The sequence below is a fragment of the Malus sylvestris genome, chromosome 16 (assembly GCF_916048215.2).
Source record: "Malus sylvestris chromosome 16, drMalSylv7.2, whole genome shotgun sequence".
Taxonomy (NCBI): Eukaryota; Viridiplantae; Streptophyta; class Magnoliopsida; order Rosales; family Rosaceae; genus Malus; species Malus sylvestris.
Window position 1 is genome coordinate 11615513 of NC_062275.1, and position 27924 is coordinate 11643436.

General features: G+C 39.1%; 2 protein-coding genes and 1 pseudogene across 2 annotated transcripts; 1 reads left to right on the forward strand and 2 right to left on the reverse strand.

The window, feature by feature from the left end:
• Window positions 1-2085: 2085 nt before the first annotated feature.
• LOC126606893 (uncharacterized) lies at window positions 2086-9057 on the reverse strand. Its single transcript, XM_050274284.1, has 6 exons — window positions 8821-9057; window positions 8630-8728; window positions 7891-7953; window positions 6616-6685; window positions 4369-4527; window positions 2086-2846 (listed from the first exon to the last, which is right to left on the reverse strand). Exons 1-5 carry the CDS (start codon window positions 8947-8949, stop codon window positions 4370-4372), a joined length of 519 nt encoding a protein of 172 aa, XP_050130241.1. The 5' UTR covers window positions 8950-9057; the 3' UTR covers window positions 2086-2846; window position 4369.
• Window positions 9058-9824: 767 nt separating this feature from the next.
• On the reverse strand, window positions 9825-27882 carry LOC126609110 (uncharacterized; annotated as a pseudogene).
• On the forward strand, window positions 20310-22378 carry LOC126606888 (uncharacterized). Its single transcript, XM_050274279.1, has 2 exons — window positions 20310-21936; window positions 22143-22378. Exon 1 carries the CDS (start codon window positions 20738-20740, stop codon window positions 21473-21475), a length of 738 nt encoding a protein of 245 aa, XP_050130236.1. The 5' UTR covers window positions 20310-20737; the 3' UTR covers window positions 21476-21936; window positions 22143-22378.
• Window positions 27883-27924: the final 42 nt, after the last annotated feature.

The following is a 27924-nucleotide window of genomic DNA, read 5'->3' on the forward strand; positions in this document are numbered from 1 at the left end:
TTGGGATGCATTTAAACTTAAAGTATTATATATATGGGTGATTTTCTTCTTTTTTGTTTCTTTAATATGCATGATTGGGGAAAAGCAAGAAATGCCTACTCACACAAGATATGTATTGATGCAGGTTCTAAAGTCGATTTCTTTTTCTTTATGTGTACATATTACAAGGGCAAAAGGAGGATAGGGGTTGAAGTTGAAGTGAAGTGTGAGGCAGATTTCGAGCGTATTCAGTAAGTCTCTAATTAAGTCGGAATAAACTGCCTTCATTTCTTTTCTATCCATGCTTTAATTTTACTTGGATAATTTTATTTTATGTAATGATTTCTTCTGGGCTTTTTCCATTTCGTATTTTAAATGGGGGACCACATCCTGATCGGTTGCCTAATGTAGGCTTCGGCCGAACTGTGTCTCTCTATAGACCTAGACTATTGTTTATTACATATATGAAAGATGAGATTGAAGGCATGTGTGGCTCAATCTAGAAATTGATGATCAAATGAAATAGTTTACGTGATGGTGTTGCCTAAAAAGAGAATGGTTTCGGATGTGACTCATTCCTACTCGTAACGAAGAGATGCACTTACGTAAAAGATACCAATCTCATTCCTACACAACTTCGGGTTGTGTGATGACTAAGAATGTTGTTGGGAGACGTGTGGTGAGATTCAAAATTGATTAACCATTCCTATACATATAATGAGGCGTATGGTGGTTAAATTATGAAAAAATGTGGTAATTGGACCCTTGTGATTATTCGGAAAATGTGAAAGGCGAGTGGTGAGTCACACTCCGAAAAGAATGACGAAATAATATTGACAGTTGATATGGTATGCAGAAGAAGTGTCGACGTAGCACTACTTTAACATTTAATCATTTGATGTTGCTTATATTCACATATATTGTATTATTGTCACTCACACGAGCTTCGTAGCATATCTGGGTTTTGCTTTGCCCGATGCGCCATTCCCACGGCATATGGTTATTTTGCAGAGTAACTGGTAGCGGTTAGAGGACAAGATTTCAAGTGGTGTAGCTGTGAGGGCAGTGCACTTGAGAGTAGGGATTGCCTCCTTTGTTGTAAGTTATTTCCGCTGATGCTCTGATGTATATTATATGTATGAGTCTTAGTGACTCCATGTATTTTATATTGTACTGCTACAGTACTCTATCACGCGTCGATTCTGGGCGTATCTCAGGATCGAGGCGTGGCACACTGTCTCTTGCTAGTCCTAGTTTTTTGCACATTGCAGTTACAAATTAACATTGCCAAGCAATAAATTGATAAAAAGGAATGGGGAAAATACAACCAAGCCACCTATAGACCAACCAAGCAAAACCAGATGCAAACAAATATACAAATAAGCAGACTCCAAAAGATACAATAGCAAAAAACCAAACACATATAACCAGAATCTAAGAACATTTTAATGACAAAAAAAGAAAATTGACCTTTTGTGCGGAGGCAATGAGAAAATATAGAGAAGCAGGCCAACTATTTGAAAAGGTAAAAACAAAAGACTAAAATCAAACAATGATATATCGGTCTCCAAAATAAGTGTACAATATCTTTCAAATTTGATGATAAATTTACATGCTAAGTCGCATTATCACTCCTACAACTAATGTACTTCCTATATTATACCACACAACACATGCACCATAATGACTTCATTGGTGCTCTGCCTCATTTGCAAATGTAGTTTTATCTCCACTGAGTTTCTACATGCATGGGAACATATGTTTTTCTTGTTAATTTGATTAGATTATTAAGTGTTTAACTAATTCCTGGAATTCATAACTGTAATATCAAACTATATCAGTTGGATTTTACTGGTAAGTAAAACAGTTGTATAACGAACAAACAATGAAAGAAGGAAGCCAAATAATGACAACGAAAAGAAGAGAATTCAAACACATTGAGAATATTAGTTTCAGATTTTGAGAACAGATTTCTTCCATTACCTTCTACCTTCCCTCTCTTTTAGCAACATACAATAGTCATTAAATTTCTTCTCATGGCGTATGTGCTGTGAGCTTGGCGAAGCCATGTGGCCCTAATTTCTTTCTTTCTTTTTTTTTTGGAAAAAATTATACAAATGGTACGGTTTCAACTGTACATGTTTAACCTTGGTGTTTTTCAATTTCAGTTTTACCTCTACCATCCATTAATTTTCCTATCCAAAATGCTTTGAAAACTAAATCTATAGCTGCTAACGGTCTATATGCTTTATGCTGTCGACTCTGCAATCTACAAATTCATGTAAATGCAGAGGTTTGGCTGAAGGAGAGGCATCGAAGAAATCCAGAAATCCTTGCATGGCAAACTTAGTTGTACACCCATAGCGTGTGTGTTGTATGCTAGATGCCCTATCTTTTAACAACACACAATAGCTTACACAAATGCAAATAGACTTCAACATGTTTCATTTAAAATAAGTTTACATTTTGTAGCAAATGCATATGGCGAAATAGTCTATAAGTAATCATACTGGCAACCAAACATAACATTTCAAAAACTTCAATGGAAATATAAATTGCAGAAAAAAAAAATTTGAATTTCCAAACCCATAAAATAAAAAAATTCAACCAGATTAAATGTATGAAGAAATACCAAGAACTGAGAGCTGCAGACAATCAAAATGCTCATGATCTTGGTCATGCTGATGAAATCCAAATATGTACTTTCATGTCCTCCTCCTTGATCAATTCCTTGAGAAGCTTCGATATCGCCAACAATGTCTCCTCTTCGTGGCCGTGGCCATGGTCGTGCCAACTGCCATGGATCTCTCTCCTTCTAACCAGACACCACTTCAACCCTTTCTCCTTTCAAACTTACCTTTCATCATCTGCATTACAGAAACAATAACTTCTGTCAGTGCATTCAAACCAAACCCATAAATCAATTCCTAAAATCAACTGTAAATCACAAATTTACCCAAAAAATTCCCACAAAGACCCAAAATCCCTGAAAATTACTATATTAGCACTCCCTCCACCCCAAAATCAGAAAATTAGAAAATATAATACGAAATGATTCACGATGGGATAGCCAAAAGTGCAAAACCCTAGCCGCTCCTACTTTTCTCTCTCGCAGGAACCCCCCAAATTCCCAGCCTTCGCCGCCGACTCCTTCCTCTGGTTGGAGTCGACCGGCTTTCCCTTACTGCTACCCCTTTTCTTCTCCTCTCTAGGCCGTTACCTTCGCCCTTTGGTCATCCTCCTTCCCCTCCGCTATTTTCTCTCATGCTGCAACCCAACCTGTTACCCATACCATCAAGTCTTCTCTCTTCCCCTGTCACGTTTTCCCTCCTCTGTTTTTCTCTGAGCTTTGTCTCAGTTTGTTTGACCTTTGTCTCAATTCTCTGAGCTTGTCTCAGATCGGAACCTGTAGACACCTTCCTGCTCCGATGTTTCCTTCTGTCGTGAGTCCACAACTACCAACTACTGCTACTCAGCCCCGGGTGCTTCTCCTCGGTGACGTGCTTGGGTTTTGGGTGGCTATTAAAGTGTTTTTTGCACTATTTGGTAGGATTATGGGAGCGCTCACAACGTTGGTGGCTCGCTCACCCCCATTTTCCGTTGATCCAGTTGCTGCTTTTGGTTTGATTTTTGATGGTGGTGGCCTTCCGATGGAGGCACGTCAGATTTGGTGGTGGCTGCTGGTTTCCTCTTTATTTTTAAGGTTTCTGTTGTCTTTTAGCTATGCCTTTTCGACTTTGTGTTTATTTACTTTTTCCTGCTAGGCTTGTATTTCGGTTGTGAGATGCTTTTTAGGCTCTCTCTTTTCCTTGTATTAGTCTCTTTGTTTAATGGAAAAGTAAGTTAGTTTGTCTAAAAAAAAAAAGAAAATAGAATACGAAACATTGTACGTAGAAAACAAGGAATCGATAATTTAGGAGGTATCCCAGGACATTAATGAGCTTTTAGATATCACTAGCCTTTTTGCACGCACTCACGCGCGTGCGAAAGGCATTTTTTTAATCATAGAGCGTTACGCGAGACTTACACATTTTAGATGTATTTATATGCTAGGATTGGTTCAATGTATAGAAACATAAAATAAAGGCGATTATCATCTCTAATAATACATGCAGGAATTTAAAGTATTTTGTCTAGAATATGTAAAAAAAAAGTAATAAATAACAAAGAAGATCCGTATAATTTAGTTGCAACTAAAAGCTAAATAAAAAGTACAAAAACAATCCAAAAATTTCAATTGACCTTGACACAAAACATATCATGAACTCATATCGTTTCATCCTATTGAAAATTTAATGTGTTTAGTTAAAATCAAATATTAGCATTAATTGTAATTGAATTGCATTAAAAGTTGAAAAGGGAATTAGACATTAAAAGAAAGAATGTAACCTTATGTTGAATTCGGGGGTAGAAAAATATCTTTGTACACAACATTTCTTGTGAAGACTCCTTTGTGACCGTGTAATTCTTCTTTCTTTACCAAGACTTTTATTGTAGACGTTGAAACTCCTCTTGATAAAGCCACGTACAAATGTTTAATTTTTCTACCTATTTACTCTTTGGCAAGAAAATATATAACATGAAATGAAGAGTATTCACAATAAAGAAGTAAGGATGCGTGTCGTATTTGAAGAACATATGAGTACCAAATAGAAAATAGAACAATAAAGGCACAGATAATATGTTTTTTACTCATTTGATTTTTATGGTGGGTGAATGAATTGACTTTAAGGATCACAAAAAGGGGATTATTTCATTTATGGGTGACATAAAAATGCATGGACAAAACAGATAGTGTCATTTGGTGAGGCAGATTAAATAATCGTGTCATCGTGTCATAGTGTTCTACCTATTCTATCGCTAGCACTTGAACTTGGAAGCAAGCTACAGCTACCTTGAATCAATCAATCAATCAATCAATGAAAAAAAATCGCTTACGGTTCGGGGACCCCGAATTACTCTACACATTCTACATTCACTCCACATCAACCTTGTGTATGCCATATTCGTCTGTTGATTTCAAATTCGAAGGCGACAATGCTTCCTTTTGCACTGTTAACCCTATCCTATCTTTCTCTGGGGCTTGGTTTTTAGAAATGGGGTCCAGACTGAAGTTTTACTTCAAGTCACTTACCCTTCATGCAGTCACCTTTTGCAATTATTTTTGTTGTACCATTTCTATGCTTTCCCGTCTCTGTTTCTGGTGTTTTGCCTTAGTGTGTAAGGCCATCTCCAACCAATGGCTGGCCAGAGGGCTCGTTTTAGCCCTCTGGCCCTCCAAGATTCTCCAAGATATTAATATTTTAAAGAACAGTACAGGGCCATATTTGCCTCCGTCTCCAACCGAGGGCCAAAGGGCTCGTTTTAGCCCTTTCACAAAAAACCGTCTCCAACCGAGGGCCAAAGGGCCATAGGGCCAAACATAATTTATTATTTAAAAGACTTCGACCCCTTCCCACCTGTCCCCCCAACCTTCCTCCACCACCCCCTCTCTCTCTCACCTCTCTCTCTTCTCTCTCTTCTCTTTCTCTCTCTGGACACCCACCTGCATCCCCAAAACCTTCCCACCCTTCCCACCCGTCGCCCCCAACCTTCCTCCCTCTCACCCTTTCTTCCCCCTGCTCCCATCTTCTCTGCGCAACCTCTCCCTCCAAAAACTCTCCCCTCTAGAGCCCCTCAACCTATCCGTCTCCCACCTCTGCTTCGCCACTCTCCCGCCCTGCCGCCCCTCCCTCTCAATCACCTGCCTCGCCGTCAACCAGAACCTCTTCTATGCCGCATCGGGCCACGAGAAATGCCTCTGGATCTTCACTGTGTTGAGCCTGATGATTTGGCAAGACTCAGATCTCCGCTGCGTCGAGTCGGTTAAGGCGCATGAAGATGTCGTGAATGCGTTAGCAGTGTTGAACGATGGGATGATGTACACTGGGTCGACGAATTGTCAAATCTGGGTGTGGTCCAAACCCTTCGGGGAAGAAAGAGAAGACGGGAGTGGGGTGAGATTTGGGTTGGGTGGTTCTAGTTTTGAGTTTGGAGCGGGGTGGGATCTGGGTTGGGTGGTTCTGGTTTTGAGTTTGGGGAAGACGGAGCGAGGGGAAGAAAGGGTGAGGGGGAGGAAGGTTGAGGGGGGGACGGGTGGGAAGGGCTTGAGAGATGCATGTGGGTGTCCAGAGAGAGAATAGAGAGAGGCGAGAGAGAGAGGGTGGTGGAGGAAGGTTGGGGGGGGGACTGGTGGGAAGGGGTCGGGTGGGAAGCGGTTTTGGGGATGCAGAAAAGAGAAAGGCGAGAGAGATGAGGGAGAGAGAGAAAGATGGGTGTCCAGAGAGAAAGAGAGAAGAGAGAGATGCAAAAGAGAGAGAGGGTGGTGGAGGAAGGTTGGGGGGGACGAGTGGGAAGGGGTCTGACACGCCCCGATCCCAATATTCCCTGAATACCCGGATAGGCACGTGTTGGCCGACACCCGAGGGTGACGAAAGCCATTTATTGAGTGCAAATGTTGAAAACAAGAAATAGATAAAACTTATAAATATAAAAGAATAAGGAATAAGCATTTAAGGAAAGTGTTCAGAGCACACATCTAATCTAGAACACTAAAAGAATAATATAAAATTGAATGAATAAAAGAATGGGTCCTACAGCGAGAGGACTCGAAGATACCGATGCGGAAGTGCCTGGATGCCGGGATTGTACGCCTCGATTGTAAGTTCTGAAGGGGGTGCAAAACAAACATGAGTGGACCAATTTGATATATAAATAGTAAAACAGTTATCAACGTACTAACCCCCAGGTTTTATGCAAATACATATATAATGATAAACATAGGTTTTCCGAAACCTAGCATGTCGTGCAGTGTCTCAAATCATAACTTGTATATATAATAATCACTAGTGAATTGTTCGATAACCCCCAGGCCCCATGCCGGCTCCCCGTCTCTGAGCAGACAGTCAGAGGAAAATACACTTCAGGCCCCTTGCCGGCTCCCCGTCCCTGTGCTAAATAGCCAGAGGAAACACACTCCAGGCCCTATGCCAACACCAAACCGTCGCCCGGGACGGACCAGAATTTATCCCTATGTCCCGTAGCGGAAAGGACCACTAGGTAAGTACAAAACCATTGAACATATATATATTGAAAAACAACTTCATAGTATAAAGTCATCCATCATCTATACTATAAAGAGGTGTTCGAAACATGTTCTAAATATCATATCGTCATCCATCGGATATTCTATAAGAACATGGGTTATAGGAAAAATAGTAATAATTCAAACTAGCCTTAATAAGCATGTTATCTCAAAGGGTTTCATAAAACGTAATCATCAAATCATGCTTTTCATGTATGCATTTCTACTATTAAAACATGCATTTTAGAATGGGTCCACTCACCGTACACCGATGGTGCAAAGTTGTACCAAAAAGGTATAGCGGAATCACCGTTAATAATTGCACCTATTCACATAAAGGAATACCTTTAGTCAAACTCTATTCAAACGATTGAATTTGGGAAAACGGACTTCAAAAACGGATCCAGAACGTCGAAATTAGCTTAGGAGAGGTTCTGGACGAAACCCCGAAAAGTCAAAACCATTGAACATATATATATTGAAAAACAACTTCATAGTATTACTATTGAAAAACAATTGAACATATATATATTGAAAAACAACTTCATAGTATAAAGTCATCCATCATCTATACTATAAAGAGGTGTTCGAAACATGTTCTAAATATCATATCGTCATCCATCGGATATTCTATAAGAACATGGGTTATAGGAAAAATAGTAATAATTCAAACTAGCCTTAATAAGCATGTTATCTCAAAGGGTTTCATAAAACGTAATCATCAAATCATGCTTTTCATGTATGCATTTCTACTATTAAAACATGCATTTTAGAAGGGGTCCACTCACCGTACACCGATGGTGCAAAGTTGTACCAAAAAGGTATAGCGGAATCACCGTTAATAATTGCACCTATTCACATAAAGGAATATCTTTAGTCAAACTCTATTCAAACGATTGAATTTGGGAAAACAGACTTCAAAAAACGGATCCAGAACGTCGAAATTAGCTTAGGAGAGGTTCTGGACGAAACCCCGAAAAGTCAATTCAAAAAGTCAACGTTGACTGGCCAAAGTCAAAGTCAACTCTGACAGTTGACCGAGTCAACAGTCAAGTCAATTGGTCAAAGGTCAAAGTCAGATTGGGCTTAGGGTTTTGGGTTGGGCTGAAAGGCCTTAAGGGTTTTGGGCTTTAAACTAAAGCTAAAGGGTTTAAAAGGAAAAGGGTTGAAAGCCCACTTTCTAATTGGCCCAAGGCCTTATTTCTAAAACAGAAAATAAATAAAAACCTTCAAAGGTTTTGGGTTTGGTCACGGGCCTCAAGCCCTAAACATAATGGCCCAAAGGCCTTTAGGTCCTAAACAATTAATTAAATAAAAATAAAAGAAAAACAATTGGGTTTGGGTGAGTTGGGCTAGGCTCACCACACAGGCCTAAGGCCCGATTGAATTGGAACTGGCCTGGGAGGCTTGGTCTCACCAGAGAACAAACACCGGATCTTCAACAGCTCCGGCCGACCACCACACACCACCCTAAACTCCGATCTAGGTATCAAAACGAAAAGCAAGATGAGGGGAGTGTTTTTATACCTTCCTTTCGTCGTGGAACGGCCGAAGATGGCCGGAATCTCCCTCGACACTCCCGAGGTCACCAGAGATGGGTGTGCCTACACCCGTGGTGATTTCGTCCTAAAAACCTCCCAAAATCACGAAATAAAACCAATTAGAACCATTCTCACAAGATTCTAGGACAAAAGATAGGGATTTGAGGCTTACCTAACCGGAAAATATAAAAATCTCGCCGGAGATCCTTTCCGGTTTTCTGGGTTCGCAGACACGAGAGGGAGAGAGAGCAGGATGAGATTGATGATGGCGATGGGTCTTCCTCGCCCAGGGGAGATGGTGTGCATGTGTGTGCTTGCGGTTGAGTGAAGAGAAGAAAGATATGAGAGAGAGCCGAGAGGGAGAGAGCCGGGACAGACAGGAAAAACAGAAAAGAAGAAGAAGAAGGAAGAGGTTCACGTGGGGGGGGGGGGACAGAGAGAGAAGTGAGGGAATAATTGGGGTGCTGCCACGTGGCAGCTTGAGGGAGAAAGAATCCAATGCTTTAGATCCTGATTGGGTAGATAAAATAGGACCCAATAGATATATTGAAAACGTTGAGGGGTTAAATACATCAATATATTTTATAAATAGGGGGTGGGTGTTACAGGGTCAGGGTCAGGTGGGAAGGGGTTTTGGGAATGCAAAGAAGAGAGAAAGGCGAGAGAGAAGGGGTTTTGGGGATGCAGAGAAGAGAGAAAGGCGAGAGAGATGAGGGAGAGGAGAGAGAGATTTAATAAAAAAAAATTATTTTTTATTTTTTAATTATTAAAATATTATATTTTAATCTTGTTGGATTAGTGAGTGGCCCCCTATCTAGCCATGTCAGCACTTAACAGAAAAATTAACAGAAAAACTGACGGAGGTACGACATTGACACAAATTCGTAAGATGAGGTATGACATTGTCATTTTAAAAAGATGAGGTATGAAAGTGTCGTGACATCAATAGTTGAGGTAGTTTTTTGTACTTTACCTAAAAATAAATACAAATAGTCCAGCGTATATAGCTATAAATTAATACTGAGATTCATCAGTGTCGAAATTGCAATGAGCAAGAGCTGGAAAAGTACAACCCAAGGAGAGTATGGTACATTGCATTTGCTATTTTCATTACCATATATAAACAAATTTACTTGAACTAGTTAATTTAAAAAAATCAATAACAACTTCCCACAAAAATATGCAGACCAATAATTGTTTTATATCCCTCACATGTATCATAAGAACGTAACACTGTTGCAACCTTAAAAAATTGTATGTATGATAAAACATCGTGCACAGGCCTAACCAAAAAGACCTTTGCCATTACTTATATTCTATTTTAAGCAATCATGTGAAATTATATTAATTCGAATGACAATCTAAAGCAATCACGTAACTCTGCCTCATGCACACGTTCTCGTTAAACTTTTGGTTTATCCTCACCTAAAATAACATATGTAAGTACTTAGGCCAGACAAAATCTTCTAGGATGAATTCCAGAAAATAATAAAAAACCATGAAATCACAAAACAGCTGGAGGAAGAATACCAACACTTACTGGCATATTCTCAGTGTTCCCCAACGCAGTCATCAAAGATGCCCAAAATCCAAGGACACCTCTTGGCCGCTTACTAGGTGACATAGCCATTGACACTTTGAATCGAACCTCTGAAATGCTAAGAACTCTGCAAGTACAAGTAGCATTATTTAAGGGAATTATGACTAAATGTAGTGAAAAACAATGAAAAGACAATTTTAGAAGTCCATCCATACCCAATTTCAATAATCGGATCAACAGAAACAGTAGTTGTTTGAGTATCAGACAACCGACTGAGGTTGACCTGCTGAATCATCTCATGAAGGCGCCAATGATTGGCTCATGAATGTATATCAAAAAGGCAGAGTTTTCAGGTCCCTGAATAATCAGTTGCATATAATTAAATATAAATTGGAGAAAAAATAATCAGAAAACCTTCTATTGGGAAATGATAACTTTCTTATACTTACCTGGAGACCGATATATGGATAGACACATAGATCTAGCGACCCATTTGATTTCATTGTGATTGAAAGTTTCAAGATATAGCCAGTATCTTCTCCAACTTTCTGTGGTCTAAAAAGAACAGGTGTTGGAGTAAGGGGCAACTGGTTATCCAATTGTATCCCTCGCATTCTAAGTTTGAACCTGAAAACAGGACACATGAATGGGTTGGTGATCAGATATATCATACTTCTCTGATTTTATTGGGTCTTCCCCCTCTACCAGGATCTCTAATAAATGTCTTCTGCCAAGATCTTCCCATAAAAAGGAAGCTGCTGTATTGGGAAGAAGAAATTTCCATGAATCATTGGTACCATCCACTTGCCGAATTCGGATGGGTAGAAACATGGAACGATTTTCAATCCCGTTGATAGAAAACTATCAGCAGTGGACCAAAAAACAAAAGAAGACATGCATACAAGTAAAGGAGAAGAAACCATGTGTATGTATTTATTGTACTGTACTGAGATAACTTCCATATGAACAGACATTACAAGTTCAACAAATTTCACTTTAGTCAAAAAGAATTATTTTTCTTATCTTATGATACCTTATGAGAACTACATTCTCTCTTTCCATTTCACAGGCTTTCATAAGACATAGTGAACTGTTACCTGTAAGGACTCATGGAAGGGTTTGGACGGAAAATGACTTCATAGCTTGAGTTCTTTGCTCCACTTCTTACAGCTATTCGAAATTGAAGTAGATAATTTCTGGCATCCTTCTTCAAGCAAACATGCATGATACCTTCATTACAAACACTAAATGGTGCACTCCAATTGTAACCATCCACCCGCACCTGATAAGAAGAATAAATCCCATATGGGATTCAGATGATGTATACTATTCATGCATAATTAGCGAACATGAGAGATTAATAATGATTATAAAAGACCTTCAACAGTTCAACTTTGGCACTAGACTGCCAACAAAAAGGCTTTGGAGAATCTGTGGGATGAATCCATGCCACAGACTGAGAATCACATTGTTGCAGGCAGAGACTGTAACCAACTCTATTAATAAACAAGGTGTGGGGCTGGAAGTGCACATCCTGAATATTAACCATTGAGCAGTTGTTTATTATTATTACCATATACCAAAGAAACTTGACAAATGCATATCTTATCAGTACCATCGAGCACAAAAAATTGGGACTAACAACAACAGCTTTTACTAAGGAGTAAGGAACCTTCTCTCCATTCTAAACATGCAGATGGCCCGGTGAAGATAATCTTTCATCATTTTTCTTAAGGCGGGTCATCTTATTTTCTGTAAACAGGCTTCAGAGCTAATGTTTTACGGACTAATTTGGCAAGTCCCTCATCACATTCTTCCTAGCAGTTCATCAGTGGAGAAACATTAAAGATTTAAGTCACAAGATATTTAATCCAACCTTTGTTCTGTCTGAGGTCATGCTCAGTCTCGCTGAAAGCTTGTAATAGGATCCATCTGAACTGAATGCTTTTACATCAAGCCTTTCCTGGAAAAGAAAGTTCAAAGATCATATGATAGAGAACAAATTTCAGCAAGTGTGAAGCAATACTCGTGAGAAGGAAACTGGATATCCTAATACAATTTGATGCTCTATTGAAATCACCTTTTTTTCCAGCTCATAAAGAGATATCCCAGGACTGTAAATGTCTGAAGGATGAATGGCAACAGAAAGCCCCACTCGCGAGGACAAATACACATCTTTTTGAGATGGAAACAGCGAAGCCCCACTACGGCTGGCATAATCTTGTGGAGAAAGCATGTTAGGAACAGGACTAGTGTCCTCAATAACTTCAAGTACTTGGATGTTTCTCCTTGTGGCAGAATGCTTTCTGTCCATAGAGTTTGTGGGACTTCTCAAGGCTGTTTTTGCAGACTTGACTGCCCTAGAAAGCATTAGGGAGTCCGTATCTGCATTGTCTGAAGGTTCTACTTCTACCACTCGATATGCCAAATAAAGAGATGAATAATTAGTAATCCAGTATGGAACAAAAAATCTTATTGTTTTGGGTGCAACAGTGGTTCCTCCCATGTCACGTTCAATACTCACGCGCAGTCTCCTGCAAATATATAGTAATGGAGATCATGGATGTGATAATTAATAAAATACTTGTTATATTAGTTACAAGAAATGTTTAAATTTTCCAATAAGAAAGAGTTAGAGATAACAGCTAGTTGGGGGTCACTAGTAGTAGAACATTATAAATGGTACACAAGTGTAGAACAAAAAATATGAGGAAACATCATACAAAAATTATTTCCAGCATAACTGATGGGGTTCACGATATATATAAGGAACATAAACAAAGTTGAGATGAGAACACCAAAACATATTCAATTTAGCCTAATCCAGATAGCTGGGTGTACACCAAAACATAGTAGTAGAAAAAGAACAAAAGTATAAAACAAAATTTGGCCCATATGGTAAAAACCTAACATAGCATAACAAGAGATTCATAGTTGGAATCCTTGCAATTAAAACCTCCACATGTACATTGAAAACTACGTATTGGGCTTTATGTTGGTAGATAGAAATCCACAAGGGAGGAGTGTTGAATATTATATGAATCTGCCTATATCCTAACAGGTTGAGCTTTTGGGAACAACAGTACAATAACAACTTTTGACAACACCAAACAAAAAATATCAAAGAAATCTTTTCTCGGAAGCACAAACCTTTTACTTTTCTGGTGAACCATCCAGAATGATGAGACATGGTCATTGGAACCATAGTTATTAAACTCACAATGGTATGTAGATATAACAAGCATGTTACTTATATTTAGACAGAGCTAGTACCTTCTCCAGGACACAACCACCCTGGACAAACAACGTCAGATACAAAGGTTTCTGAATGTCTGCTGAATATGCATGTACACCCCCACGTGAAGAGATAATACCATGCTGTCGTTCAACGCATTTTCCGTCTAGTGTTCTTTCCCAGATTGTGAATTCAGCCGGAGAGGGAAGGCGATTTTCCAACTTCCTAGGAGAATGGACAGATATTCTCCAGTCATAAACAGGTGCATTCAGTTCAGTATGAAGTGCCGAGGCATCCGCCCCGACACTAAGCCAAAATTGTTTGTTTATGGTACTAGTACAACACAAAAGTATATCCTTCTCAAGCTGACTCAACTTGAAAGTAACATTTGGCATCTTATTTTCCTGCTTTGAAGTATATTGTCTAGAAAGTGAAACCTGATCTATAACAGTCAGGTCCTTTCCATATGTATAACCGATACCCATTGCCGCGAGAGAACCCCATGAATTTGGAGGCTGAGGATGATCAACAGAAAGACATATTTGTCAGCACTGGTCAGAATCACTAGACGTACTTCTCCAAGGCAAAATAAAAGAACTCCCAGGATTTATGCTCTCACTTCTTCCAAGAGAGGAATCACGACCTTGAATTCGAGATGCATGACATAATGAAATTTTCAACTTAACAGCGGTCTCATTTACAACTGTTGCAAGACCCCTGAAAATTGCATGCTTCTTGCCATTTTTCATAACAAATTTCAAAGCCATGAAACCATTCTGTAACGATTTTGGGACAACTGACAATGGAAGCAATGACCGAATGTTCTGCCAAACACCATCTGGGCCAAGTCCGACGGAGAAACCAATGTCTTTATCCGTTACATATTCAGCCTCCAAATCTCTTCGAAAACTTGGAATTGTTTTCCTCTCAAAATAAGAAGTTGAAATCAGCAGGCATCCACATTCGTCCATGTGTACAACCAAAGCACAACATCAAAGAAGCATGAAAAAGAAGTCAATTCCTAACTACATGTGCACAACCAATGACACCAATCAATGCACAAATAAGGTGAAACATGCTCACCCTGCCTCTTAGTGGATGTGATACTATGTTCTGAACATCCTGACCTTGATGGAACCCCCTAACTGAACTATTTTCCTCAACATATTTGCACCTCGCCCAACAGAAAATGAGAGGGCACCCACAACTTCACCTGTATCATTGTATTGAGACCATAATAAATGCATGAGAAATTTTCCTCTAGATGATTATTATTCAGTGAGAAATTGCAAAGAAAGCAGGATAAATAATTATTAATATGCAGTATCATATCCTTCTGCATGACAAGGCCCAAAAGATCCAACCAAAAAAGATAAAGAAAAACAGGAAATGATTCAAAAGAATCATGATACATTTGTCAGGTACACCGTACATCTGATTAATAAATGTATATGTAGTAGCTGTGGGAAAAGATATTCTATATGCTGAATATTTCATTCCCCTCTTGAATACAAGGTTTACTAATTCCAGATAAACATGTGAATCAACCACCTAAGTGCATAAATAAGAAAATGTGAATGCAAGTTCAAAACAAGAAAGAATGCATAATTCAGGGAAGGTTGCCAGTAGAACGTACCCTTTCCTGCTTTTGCTGCAAGGTTTGTCACCTCTACTTCCAGTTTTGCTGGGCCCTGCAACACTTGCACTCTCAAGCTTGGAAACTTAAAAGAATAAAAGTGTGGGAGGAAAGAGTAAAAAACAGCACTATGTCAGATACCTTCCAAGGAACTTCAAATATGAAAAGTTCATTCCATTCCGCTGTGCTTTCATTCAAGTTATTGAAATTTGAAACTGCAGGCTTAACACATTTTGTCCTTGCACTTTGAGGGAAAAGTTTTTGATGATCTGTTGGTTGACTATCAACAACAAGGCGCAAAGCAAAGAAGAAGTTATGGCTGTTACCAGGTTAACCCTGCAAACAAAGAATCAACCTTATCTCCTGATCGTAGGAAACAAAATGCTAAAAAGTTTTAAGATAAGAAAAAAAAAAATTTAACCAGTTACAACCTTGGCTTCGTGGATCTATATAACAACATAATAATCTACAACGTTGAACCTATCAGAAAACCTTGGAGGCGGCACCCATATAAAAATGTAGTCACCATGATGTAGCCAGTCCACTCTCTGTGAATTTTCCTCAACTCTTTTCACATAGATCTCACACCCAAGTTTATTCTCTACTACTACAGTCTGAAAGTCATCTTCATCCAATGCAGAGAAAGTCTGGTCCTCTCCTTGTCCACATAGACCACCAGATTCCTGCAAACCACCACCCCACCCCACCCCCCCCCCCCCCCCCCCCCAAAAAAAAAAAAAACAAAGAATAGAAATGCAGGACGCATAGGCGCACAACAAATCAACCCCACGTATTACCTCACTTATCTTCATTGCTTTCTGTTCAAGTTCTAATTGTTTTCTCCATGAAAGAACACTCCCAATAAAAGTTTGTGAAAAGTCAACAAAAATATTTCCTGAGTAAAACAAAATTTAACTGAACTCAAAATCAAATAGAAAGAGCAAATATATTACTTGAATATTCCATCAAAAGGCTCCAAAAGTGGCTCCCATGATTCTAATTGAGTATTGAAGGTTGATGCAGCAATTGAGGAAATCAGTACTGCATTCATAGCCTCCAGTCGACCATGTGTTGCAAGCTTGATATTAGTGATTGTCGCGTCGAACAGTGGTGTCATCTGAAAATCGAAATATAACCATATCAGTATGAAAATGAAAACCATCTTTACATCAGTTTCCAGACTTAGAAATGTGTTTATAAGACATACCATTCCACATAAGCTGTCTAGAACAGTTAAAGAGAAGCATCTCAGCTTCACCTCTGCAGTTATATTTTCCCTAGTCTTTGGCTTCATGGAATCACCAATAGGATAAGCCAATTGGCCTGATGGTTTTTTCAGATCAGCCCGTGCAAGAAAAGTAGAGGCCTGCAGAAACAGAAGAGCTCTCCAAATTATGTAAAAACTTATTCAGTTATGGCACAATAAACACATCATCGTAAAATAAAAATAAAAACTTCATATTGAGGCAAAAATTACTGTTCTCTTATAATTTTACAAAACTTCAGGCATGGCAGCTGCATACTTACATGACAGATTTAGACTTACAAATAACTAAATATTCATCTAACAAGATTTGGCTTCTTTCTGTTTTTCTTTTTGTTTTTTGTTTTTCCTTTTTTGATAGAAAGAAATAACAGGACATTCGATCACAAGGCAGGGAAGTGGAATTGGGGCCAGAATCAATATTTAGCTTCTTGAAGAACTTTGGTGACCGAAATATCTAGGATACTTCTTTTAGTGTCATTCAACCTGATTAGGTGCTGGTTTTGAGCTGAATGTAACTTAATTTCTTGTATAGGCTGTGGCCACCAGTTATGTTTAGGTTAGATCTTTAGTTTATGTCTCAAGTCCCTTCAAAAAACCTCCCTCACACAAAATCAAATAAACTGAATAAAGAAAGATAGAAACCCAACCTGATTTTCGACTCGCCAAATGCTCCAGCATTGAGATCCCTTTGAAGTTGAAGATCTTGAAATTGGCACCTCAAGAATATCAGCTTGGTTAACAAGATCCATCCTAGGGCAACAAATTGTATCAACAGATGGGGCTTCATCCATCCTGGAGACTATGCATCCAAGAGAAGCATAACCAGGTGGAGCAAGTGGGTACCAAAAGAATACTTCATCAAAACCTTTCCCTACAACATGGGCAACTTTAGTAAATTGTACGGGTTTCGCAGATACTTCAGGATCATCAGCCTTAAAAATAATGCCCACAGCTGGAGGTTCTAAGCTGAAAAAAAAAAATAAAGAACACAAGCTGGTTAACAAAACTTACAATAACAACAAAAATTCAACTGACTAAACCTGATAAAGAACACACAAAGATAAAATTTCTAACCCTTCGGTTATGCAATCACCCAATATGGCATAGCCACGACGTGCGATGGGCCTCCATACTGAGACTGGTCGGCAGAGGTCACTACCCTTGTCCCACCAGATTCTCTCAAAGTTGGGGGTCGCCATAAAACAATTAATTGCCTTTGAAATTGATCTGACTATATCCCATCCAGAAGAATTTCCCGTCTGGTTTCTGGTTTGCTGACTTGCATAGTTATTATCAATAGCCAAATTTGAGGCAGGTTCTAGACCGATGCTGATTCCAATTCCAAAGAAGAAGATGATTGAGGTTACAACAACTGTCTTCAGAAGGGCATTCAGTAGAAGAATGGGCATGAAATGATCCAAGAACATTCTCCATGCGCCAGATGCTAAATCCAGATGCAAATTGAGGATTTGATGCAGAAGAAAATAAGCATTCTGAATATTTTGTTGATGTAACAAGATCAGAACGTATGCAATAAACAATATGATTAGGTGGCTGCTCTTTCCCTATATTTGCTATAAAACCCAATGCTGTGTAACCGGGTGGTGCTAGGCATCCAAAGAGAACAATCACTACCAACATCAGAATCACCCCTGCCAAATCCTTGAATAGCAGAGAACAAGCCTATGAGATTAAAACCAATTGGTTCACGCACACGCCCGTAAGCATTACTCACTGCCATTACCGCCTGTGAAGGAGGAACTGGCCTGAAGACATCACAAGAAACCAAAAATAATTAAATATAGCATCTATACACACTGTTACACAAAACAGAACTACTTGAACGAACAAGGAGAGTATCTTCCCCAAATAGATCAACAATAAAGGAAGTAAACGAAATACAATGAGCTGTACCCAAACAGGGCATGAGCAAAAAGAGACTCCGCATGAATGCCGTTTTATACAATTCCAACAGGGCATGATCAATTACAACTGCCACTATGGTAACAGTTTTTTATAGTAGGAGTTGACTGTTCATGTTGACCTTATCAGCCAGCTGTCTCATTGTATCCTTTGAATCAGATTTACCACCACAGAAACTGGGAGGAAGCTTTGGCTCTTCGCATAAGTTCATGTATGCACAGTCCAGAATGACTTTATATTCTTTGTCAGACATGACACTGTGCAATAATCCAACCTGCTAGAAGACAATCAAAGGGAAGGAATCACCAGAAAAATATGACACTGCATGATAACAGAATAAAAATCCAATAAACTAAAAGCCTGAAGAGCATCAATTCAAGACCGATTTGAAATTTAGAAAAGTAAAACCCATTCATTCAACTATGGAGCCATATAAAAAGGGGGGAAAAAATACTTAGAACAATAAAATAAAATAAAGCTGAATAAGCAAACACCGAAACTATCCATGCACACCCAATATAACCGAACCATGTATAGGCCACATGCAGAAGCAAAGGCTAAAAATAGTTAAAGAGGGTCAAGATTTCAATACAGAACACACAAGATCACAATCAGAGCCAACAAAACTATTAACGTCGATTTCTTGTCCACAAATGTTTCACTTTTCGGAGAGTATAAATAAAGTTAACAATTTGTGTGTGTGTGTGTGTATAATTAGAGTCCCTTCTATTGCAGGATACCTTGTAGGTCCTGCTCAACGATCATCCTTGCAAAAGGTTAGACAAATCCGAAACCACTAAGACATCTCGTTGTACCCAAGAAAATAGAATACGTTATTTCAAGGAAACATTAAATGACAACCATTTAATTAAGTGGCTAAATGGTTTCGGATTTGAGTGATATTTTGCAACGATGATAATTTAGAGAATACCTAAAGTTAGATGGTTTGGATCATTGAAATAAAAGGTGAGGCATCCCTCAATAGAAGCATCACTCTATAGAAACATATATATAGGGAATCATACAAAGTTAAAAATATGCAATAACAACAATGGAGCAAATGGAGGGGTCCAAAGGAGGATGAGTAAGTTAGATCACCATATATTGAGTACTAAAAATGTAAAGGATTGGTCCAAAATGCTCAGCAATTCCCACGTTTGTCCACCGTTTGAAACAATATTATGACCCCATGCACTTAATATCATGTACATGTATCAACTAACAATCAATACAGGATGAACTCCCCCATAAGATCCAACCAATCCCCTCCCCCCCACCCAAAAAAAAAAATATAAAAAAATAAAAAAAATTAATATCGTAATGCCTACTAAAGATGTGTTATCATCTGCCACACCATTATCAGGATAAATTCAATAAAAAATTTTACATCTCACACACAAAAGTTACCTTCACTTCAAGAGAAAATGTTGGGAACTTTCTTGAAGACATCCCTCAAACTTCTCCTCACATAAACATCAAGTCCTTTGCCTTCTCGTATCATTGATTTTCCCAAACAACTGTCAATTCCTACAGACATGTTGATCCCCATAATCTGAAAGTTTATGTCAGAGTAAAAATTAGTTCAGTAATTTCAGTCATCATGTCCAAGAAAAAGAAATAAAAACCACCACGTCCAAGAAAGAAGAAATAAAATCACCTACCTCACCATGAAGGACATCAATATGGACAGCTGAAGGATCTTTCTCAGGGGAACCATACCAACTAAGTTCATTTGTGACTTTTAGCTGTCCCAGATCAAGTTGAATGAAACTGCAATTAGATAAAACATGGAGACAAATGTCAATCTTATATACTGCTATAACAAATGTATTTGACTTTGAAAATACAAAATCCAGACATAAAGCGACAATCTTGAGCAGCACCACCAGTATCACCAAAAATTCATCAGTCTTCAGTAACACCAGAACCATGCCCCTCCAATTAATGAAAACTATTCATCTGCCAACTATTTGAAACTTGAACCAGATAACCATTTTCAAAAAATTTATATAAACTCTCAACTGGAAATTCCCATGCAGTTCTCAATTTCTCACGCACTCTTTGCTTGTTGAATTCCTTGGAACAAAGATTATTGAAGTATCAAGTGACAGGTCCAGCTTCAATGCTGTAGCTCCATCATGATGAGAAACATATGCCTCTGACGAAGCCATCATCTCAGTCATCTCCTGAAATTAGGCAAACACAAGAAAGTCCACCCTCACAAGAATCTGGCTGATTTCCTTCCCTTGTAATTACTCAATTAGTTTGATTGTGTTGATATACTTTCTGTAAATGGGACTGTGTGGTCCACGCTTGTAATTATATATATAAATGAATACCATGACTGACAGATCAGTCAAGAATTCTAGCATAGAACCTTTCTTGCCGTAACATTCTAAAACCTCAGTGGTCCATATTTCTTTATGGTACCAGAGCCCTAAAAGGGCTAACACCCAAACAGTCGATCCTATTCTTTCCTTTCGCTAACCATCAATGGCAAACCCTGATAACTCGGCTCTCTCCTCCGCTGCATCTGGTGCATCTCGAACCTCTGACAGTCTGACTCAATCTACCATGGCGGGCTTCACTTCTGCTCTTCCTACCTCCTTCAATATATCTAATCTCTTCAACACACCAATGGATCACACAAATTTTCTTAGTTGGAAGTCACAATTAGAGGATGTTCTCGAACTTCATGATCTTGGTATTATTGTTAAACTTGAAGATAAACCTGCCAAGAACTTATCTGATGGCTCACTCAATCCTCTCTACGCAAAAGACAAGCTAGTGCTCAGTTGGATCAAGGCCACAGCATCTCCCTCAATAAAGACTCTTCTCATTCCATGTTCGACTGCCTTCGAAGCCTGGATTCTTCTCGAAAAGAGGCTCTCTCCTCTCTCTAAGACTCATGTAAGAACCCTTAGGGACCAAATTTGTACCCTCAAAAGGACTCCGGATCAACAAATGTCTGATTATCTTATACATGCCCGGTCACTTTTTGACTCTCTTGCATCCGCTGGAACATCGATGACAGACAGCGAACTAATTGAATATATATTGGATGGTCTGGGTCATGAGTATAAAGAGTTCACCACTTCCCTTCATCTTCGTCAAACTCTCACTTTTGATGAATTTTTTGATCTACTCCTTCAAGAGGAACAACTCCAGAAAAGAATGGAAGCACTTTCATTATTAAACGGAGTTGCACTTGCCACAGATCGGGTAGCCTAGAATCATCCACACAACAGGCCTCAAACCAACAACTACAAGGGACACGGACGCGGATGCGGACGTGGACGTGGTCGTGGTCGTAACTGGAACAATGGGCGTGACAACTTTGACCACCGTGAATATGGAACAACCATAATGGTGGCAATCAATGGGCGCAAAATAATAATGCAAATGGCATCTTGTATTATGGAAACCCACGAAATAATCCAATTTCACCGGATAATAGTCCACCGCTGCTCCCGACACCGTCAAATCCCTCTGCATTTCAGTTCGATGTCCCTTGCCAACAATGTGGAAAGGATGGTCATAATTCTCGTGTTTGCCCTCAACGAGGCAACTATGCCTACACGGCTGATCACTCTGGTGCTATCTCAGACCAATTGATTGGTGTTTTGACTCCAGAGCAACCCACCACATGGTTTCTGATCCTCGTGCACTCACCAACGTGCAACCTTATGCAGGTATTGATTCTATCATTGTTGGTAACGGGTCTCACCTTTCTATTATGTATATTGGGGATGGAAAGCTATGCACACCATCGAGTTCATTGCATCTTAAAGAGGTCTTATGTGTTCCAGCCATTCGGAAAAATCTATTATCTATTCGAAGATTTTGTCATGATAATGATTGTTATTTCATCATGAATGCTTATGGTTTTTGTGTCAAGGACAACAAGACGGGGAAGGTTCTTCTAGTTGGCAGTAGCTTCAATGGTCTCTATCACATCCGTGCAGCCCCAAAAGTGACAGAGAAAATAGTTTTCTATGGGGAAAAGACGATTCAGGACGTTTGGCATACTCGCCTTGGACACCCGTCTTATCATGTATTTCGGATGATTTTGAATAAACACCATTTACCTATTAGTGGTGAGATTGATTCTAATAAAACTTGCCATGTTTGTCCCATGGGAAAATCTTGCAGATTACCTTTCTCTAATTGCACTTCTCATACACAAAAAACCTTTAGAATTATTGCACTTGGATCTTTGGGGACCGGCACCTGTTTTGTCAAACTTTGGATATAGATTTTATCTCTCCATTGTGGACGATCACACCCCTTACGTATGGCTGTATCCATTACTCAAAAAATCCGATGTGCTTGCCACCTTTATTGGGTTTAAAAGGATAATTGAAAATCGACCCAATTTAAATATCAAAATGGTGCAAATGGATGGTGGTGGTGAATTCACAAGTCGGTTATTCATGCAATTTCTTCGTGATAATGGGATTGGGCATCAAATCTCTTGTCCTTATACACCTCAACAAAATGGCGTCGTCGAAAGAAAACATCGCCACATTGTTGAAAAAGGTTGTGTTTATTGACTCAATCTCGACTTCCATCAAGTTATTGGGCTGAAGCTTTTTCTACTTCCGTCTATCTTATTAATCGGCTGCCAACCGTGAATCTTGCCAACATATCTCCATATGAGAAACTTTTTCAGCATCCTCCTGATTATAAGATGCTCAAAGCATTTGGTTATGCATGTTTCCCACACTTGGTGGCATATAACAAGCACAAACTTATGCCTAAGTCAGTAAAATGTGTGTTCATTGGTTATGATTTACATTACAAGGGTTATCGATGTTTAGATCCCATCACAGGTCGTGTTTATATTTCACGAAATGTAACCTTTGATGAACTCACATTCCCTTTTTCTGAGCTTACATCCAGGAACAAGGAAGCTGCTCCATTCTCCTTGCCGACACCAGCCCCAGTCCTCATTGAGCCAATTGCTCCTCTTTCAAGTCTGGTGCACACTCCTCATATGGCAGAACCTAATATGCCAACAACTCCTAATATGGCAGCACCTCCAACTACGGCAACATCTCCTCAAATGGTAACTTCTCTTGACACAGCAACAACTCCCAATATGGCAACAACTCCCCATGTTACAGCAGCCATTTCACCACCATCATTGCCTATTTCAGCAACATCCACAGCACCACCAGCTTCTCCTGATCACTCTCCAGGTCATAACAAATTTTGCAGCATCAATTCACTTATTTATAGCATTTCTCCACATCCATTGCCTCATGCCTTAGCTGCCATTTTGAATGATCCACTTTCTCATGAACCTTCAAGTTATTCTTAGGCTGCCAAGCACACACATTGGCAACATGCTATGCAAGTTGAATATGACGCTCTCATGCACAATCATACTTGGTCCCTCGTGCCCTATTCACTATCTATGAATGTCATTGGGTGTAAGTGGGTCTTCAAAGTGAAAAGGAAAGCGGATGGTTCTATCGAAAGGCATAAAGCACAGTTAGTTGCCAAGGGGTTCAATCAACAAGAAGGTTTGGACTACGACGAAACGTTTAGTCCCGTTGTCAAACCTGCAACTATTCGCACAATACTCTCTTTAGCCGTCTCATTTGGTTGGACACTCCAACAGTTGGACGTTCGCAATGCTTTTCTCAACGGCATACTACAGGAGGAAGTCTATAAGAAGCAACCACCCGGGTTTTTTGATCCTAGCTGTCCCAAATATGTGTGCAAACTCCATAAAGCTCTTTATGGCCTTAAACAAGCCCCTCGTGCTTGGTTTCAGCGACTCACTTCATTTTTACTCACCCAGGGATTTTTCCATAGCCACTCTGATGCCTCATTATTTATTCGTCATGGTTCCCAATCCTCTATTTTTGTGCTTATCTATGTCGACGATATCATAATCACAGGCCATAATGCCACGGAAATCTCTTCCTTTATTGATGTGTTGTGCTCCAAGTTCGATAGTCGCCGGATGGGTGATCTTAGTTTCTTCCTTGGACTAGAGATTAATCGTACCTCTACTACGATTTCTCTTTGTCAAACGCAATATGCACTTGATCTTCTCAAGAAGTTCCATATGGAGTCATGCAAACCGAGTCCCACACCCTTGAGTTCCTCTACTCGACTCTCTTCCTTAGACGGTGACCCTTTAACTAATCTGTCTACTTATCAGAGCATTGTTGGTGGCTTACAATATCTTACACTTTCTCGACCCGACATAGCTTATGCAGTCAACCAAGTGTGTCAATTTATGCATGCTCCACGCACGACACATCTACAAAGTGCAAAACGTATTCTCCGCTATGTTAAAGGTACTCTCTCTCATGGTCTTCTTTTTCATAAGGCACGCCATTTCAACCTTTATGGTTTCTCGGACTCCGATTGGGCTGGGAGTGTTGGTGATCGTCGCTCTACCACTGGTGCGTGCATCTTTCTTGGACCTAATCTTCTTACATGGACTGCCAAAAAGCAATGGATTGCCAAAAAGCAATCTATTGTCTCAAGGTCTAGCACGGAGGCTGAATATTGTGCCCTTGCTACTACGGCAGCTGAAATTCGTTGGTTCTGCTACTTATTTCGTGAACTTGGCATCGCCTTGCGTGTACCTCCTTGCATTTTTGTTGACAACATGTCTGCTCTTCATATTGCTGCGAACCCTATCTTTAACGCAAGGACTAGACACATCGAAATTGACTATCACTTTGTTAGGGAGCTGCTCAACTTTGGTGTCCTTCGCACTCACTACGTCCCATCTGCACATCAACTTGCCGATACTAAGGGACTCACTCGTGAACGATTTCATTCTTTAGTTCCCAAGCTCAAGCTCCACTACGTTTCATCTCGTTTGGGGGGGTGATGAGAAACATATGCCTCTGACGAAGCCATCATCTCAGTCATCTCCTGAAATTAGGCAAACACAAGAAAGTCCGCCCTCACAAGAATCTGGCTGATTTCCTTCCCTTGTAATTACTCAATTAGTTTGATTGTGTTGATATACTTTCTGTAAATGGGACTGTGTGGTCCACGCTTGTAATTATATATATAAATGAATACCATGATTGACAGATCAGTCAAGAATTCCAGCATAGAACCTTTCTTGCCGTAACATTCTAAAACCTCAGTGGTCCATATTTCTTTACATCAATCTCATATTTCTGAATTAGCCACTCTAAGCCTCCAACTTTGTCAACAAGTTTGATTGCCTCTTCGGTATGTGGGGTGGCCAGTTCCATAAAGTACACTGTTATCTGCATTAGCATGTCCAAAAAAATATGTGATAATTCAAGGATGGTTTATCATTAATTACAAAACAAAGAACAAATATACATAAAACCCGAAAATATAAACTTCAAGCATTTAGGTTACACACATTAACACATCCTTGTGAATGCTGTATTCAAATGATTGAGAGCAATGCCAAACATACCTCCTGAACAAACCTATAGAGGAAAATGATGCGGACAGCAGAAAGTTGGCCACACAAACTGTAAACATATCCTTCATAGTCATCATCTTCAGCACTAAATTTGAACTGCAAAACAAATAAAAAAGATTAAATTCTCATAACGAAAGAAATATCACAGTAAAAGAAAATCATCTCTGCAATGCAATAGCTGATAATTGATGTTATTTGTACCTTGATAAGGGATTCAACACTTCGATTACGTATATTACAAAGCCAATCCCAACAGTGATCTGCTCCAAGAGACATATCACGGAGTCTAAAATTTCCTAGGGTGCCTTCAATGGAAAGAGAACTCGGGTGGACCTTAACAAACAAACAGCTCAAGTCAGTAACATAGCTATTTGATACCCAAAATATCAAGTCTGAAACTACACACAGTAGTAAATTTCAACCAACACATCGAAATAATCGTTAATCACAATATTCCCATCACCTTGAGATCCAGCAGGAAACTTTCTTGCACAAACATCGCAAACGAAGAGCCATCCTCTTTGTTAAGAAACACAGTCGCATTGTCAACATTCATGGTTAAATAAAATACTACACGACCTTTACCATAACCCAGCAACCCTTTGACACGCCCATTTTCTTCAGTCTTTTCTTTGTTCATAAAATGTTTATCATCTGGAACCTTAGTCGTGTTTGCACTAACTTCCACGTCATACACAGAGCTTAAATCCAGGCCGAAATCAATCAAAGCAACAAGAGTGGGTCTGTTGCAAAAGAACTCCAATTTGGACATGCGGAGATTCATCTGAAAAAAAATATCAGTACAAAGCATCAGCACTGAAGATTGAGATTCTTCTATTTGAAATAAACACAGGTTTCATTAATTTAGTTTTGCATTGCAAATAAAACCAATATAACAAAGATCCAGGACTATAACTAAAATCCACTGCCCATGTCGGTAGTACCTGGGTGTCAACACCATCATAATCAGGCGAGCTAGACCTCCGAGTCAAGAAGGTAACAGATACAAAATTTGAATTATCACCGCACTCCGCCTCATAAAATGTCTCACCAGAAATTACCTTATCCTTAACCAAATTTTTTTCATGAATTATGGCCTGTGGAGATGCAAATCCAGTTTCATCATTGATGTCCTCAGTGGTTGCACATGCATCCACATCCATTATCTGTGAACCTAAGCCTGTATCTGAGATAGACATAAAATCTGGCAAAGCATCATCATCCTCATGAGGCAAAGCGGACATTTCTTTCTTGATTAGTAGATTTTATATTATATATTTAACCATATTCTTAGTATATTTTAGTTAATATTTTGGAAGAATTTTGAATTGTATTTTTAATATAGGACTTTCAACTTCCTCTGAAGCAAAACGTGGTCAAATAGATGAATTTTGGAGTGATTCTAGCTAGAGGATGTTTGTGTGTCACTTAGCTTGATCGTGTCAAAATATCAGATTTTTCCACCTAGTGGTTGTTTTCTAGCAATAAAATAAAGGAGTGATGTGCAGTGCTGGAATAATGACGTTTTGTACTTGAATTGCGTTTTTGGGGCCCAAGATAACCTCAGATGGGTTTGTGGCCTTCTGGAGATGTGTTCAGAACGTCCTAATCTTTAAAACAAGCTATTTTGGGCTGGATTTGGAGGACATTTGAGTCCAAAACGTGGCTGTACAGTTACCTGGCAGATTTTCCTAGTTTAATTAAGATTTTATTTTCTAAGATATTTTATTATTATTTAGTTTCCTAGTTGGAATAAGAGACCTATGTTTTAGGGTTTGTGTGATGGCTTAGCAAATATATTGCTTGGCTGTTCTTAGTTTTTTTCTACGCTTTCTTTTATGCAACTTTGGAGACAGAGAGTAATTGCTGGGGTTCTTGAAGATTTTCTAATTCAAGGTGTTTTCATTCTTATTCATTCTAATAATATTTTCTATGATTTAAATTATGCATATGTGTAACTAATTCTTTTTGTTAGGGTGAAGCCTTGAGCCTTAGCATGAATATGTGATTTTTATTTAATTGCTTATGATTGATTGCATGCATACTTTAAATTATTGATCACCGTGATTGAAACTATCTAATTGTCTTAATGCCTGATCACCATTATGATCTTTAGAAAAATAATTTGAAGCAATTTTGGTCGGAAGGTTCAAGGCTTCACGATAATCAATAAGACAATTAGATCCTCCATTACCATCATTGTGTAGAAACTGTCCCAAAATATGTTTATGAGCGTGTTTAT

Coding starts and splice junctions, on each gene's coding strand:
- LOC126606893 (XM_050274284.1), bottom strand. CDS start 8,949: ATGCACACCATCTCCCCTGGGCGAGGAAGACCCATCGCCATCATCAAT. Junction 8,729..8,820: donor CGAGATTTTTATATTTTCCG/GTTAGGTAAGCC, acceptor GGAGGTTTTTAG/GACGAAATCACCACGGGTGT. Junction 4,528..6,615: donor TATCTTCGAGTCCTCTCGCT/GTAGGACCCATT, acceptor AAGAGTAAATAG/GTAGAAAAATTAAACATTTG.
- LOC126606888 (XM_050274279.1), top strand. CDS start 20,738: ATGGCAAACCCTGATAACTCGGCTCTCTCCTCCGCTGCATCTGGTGCA.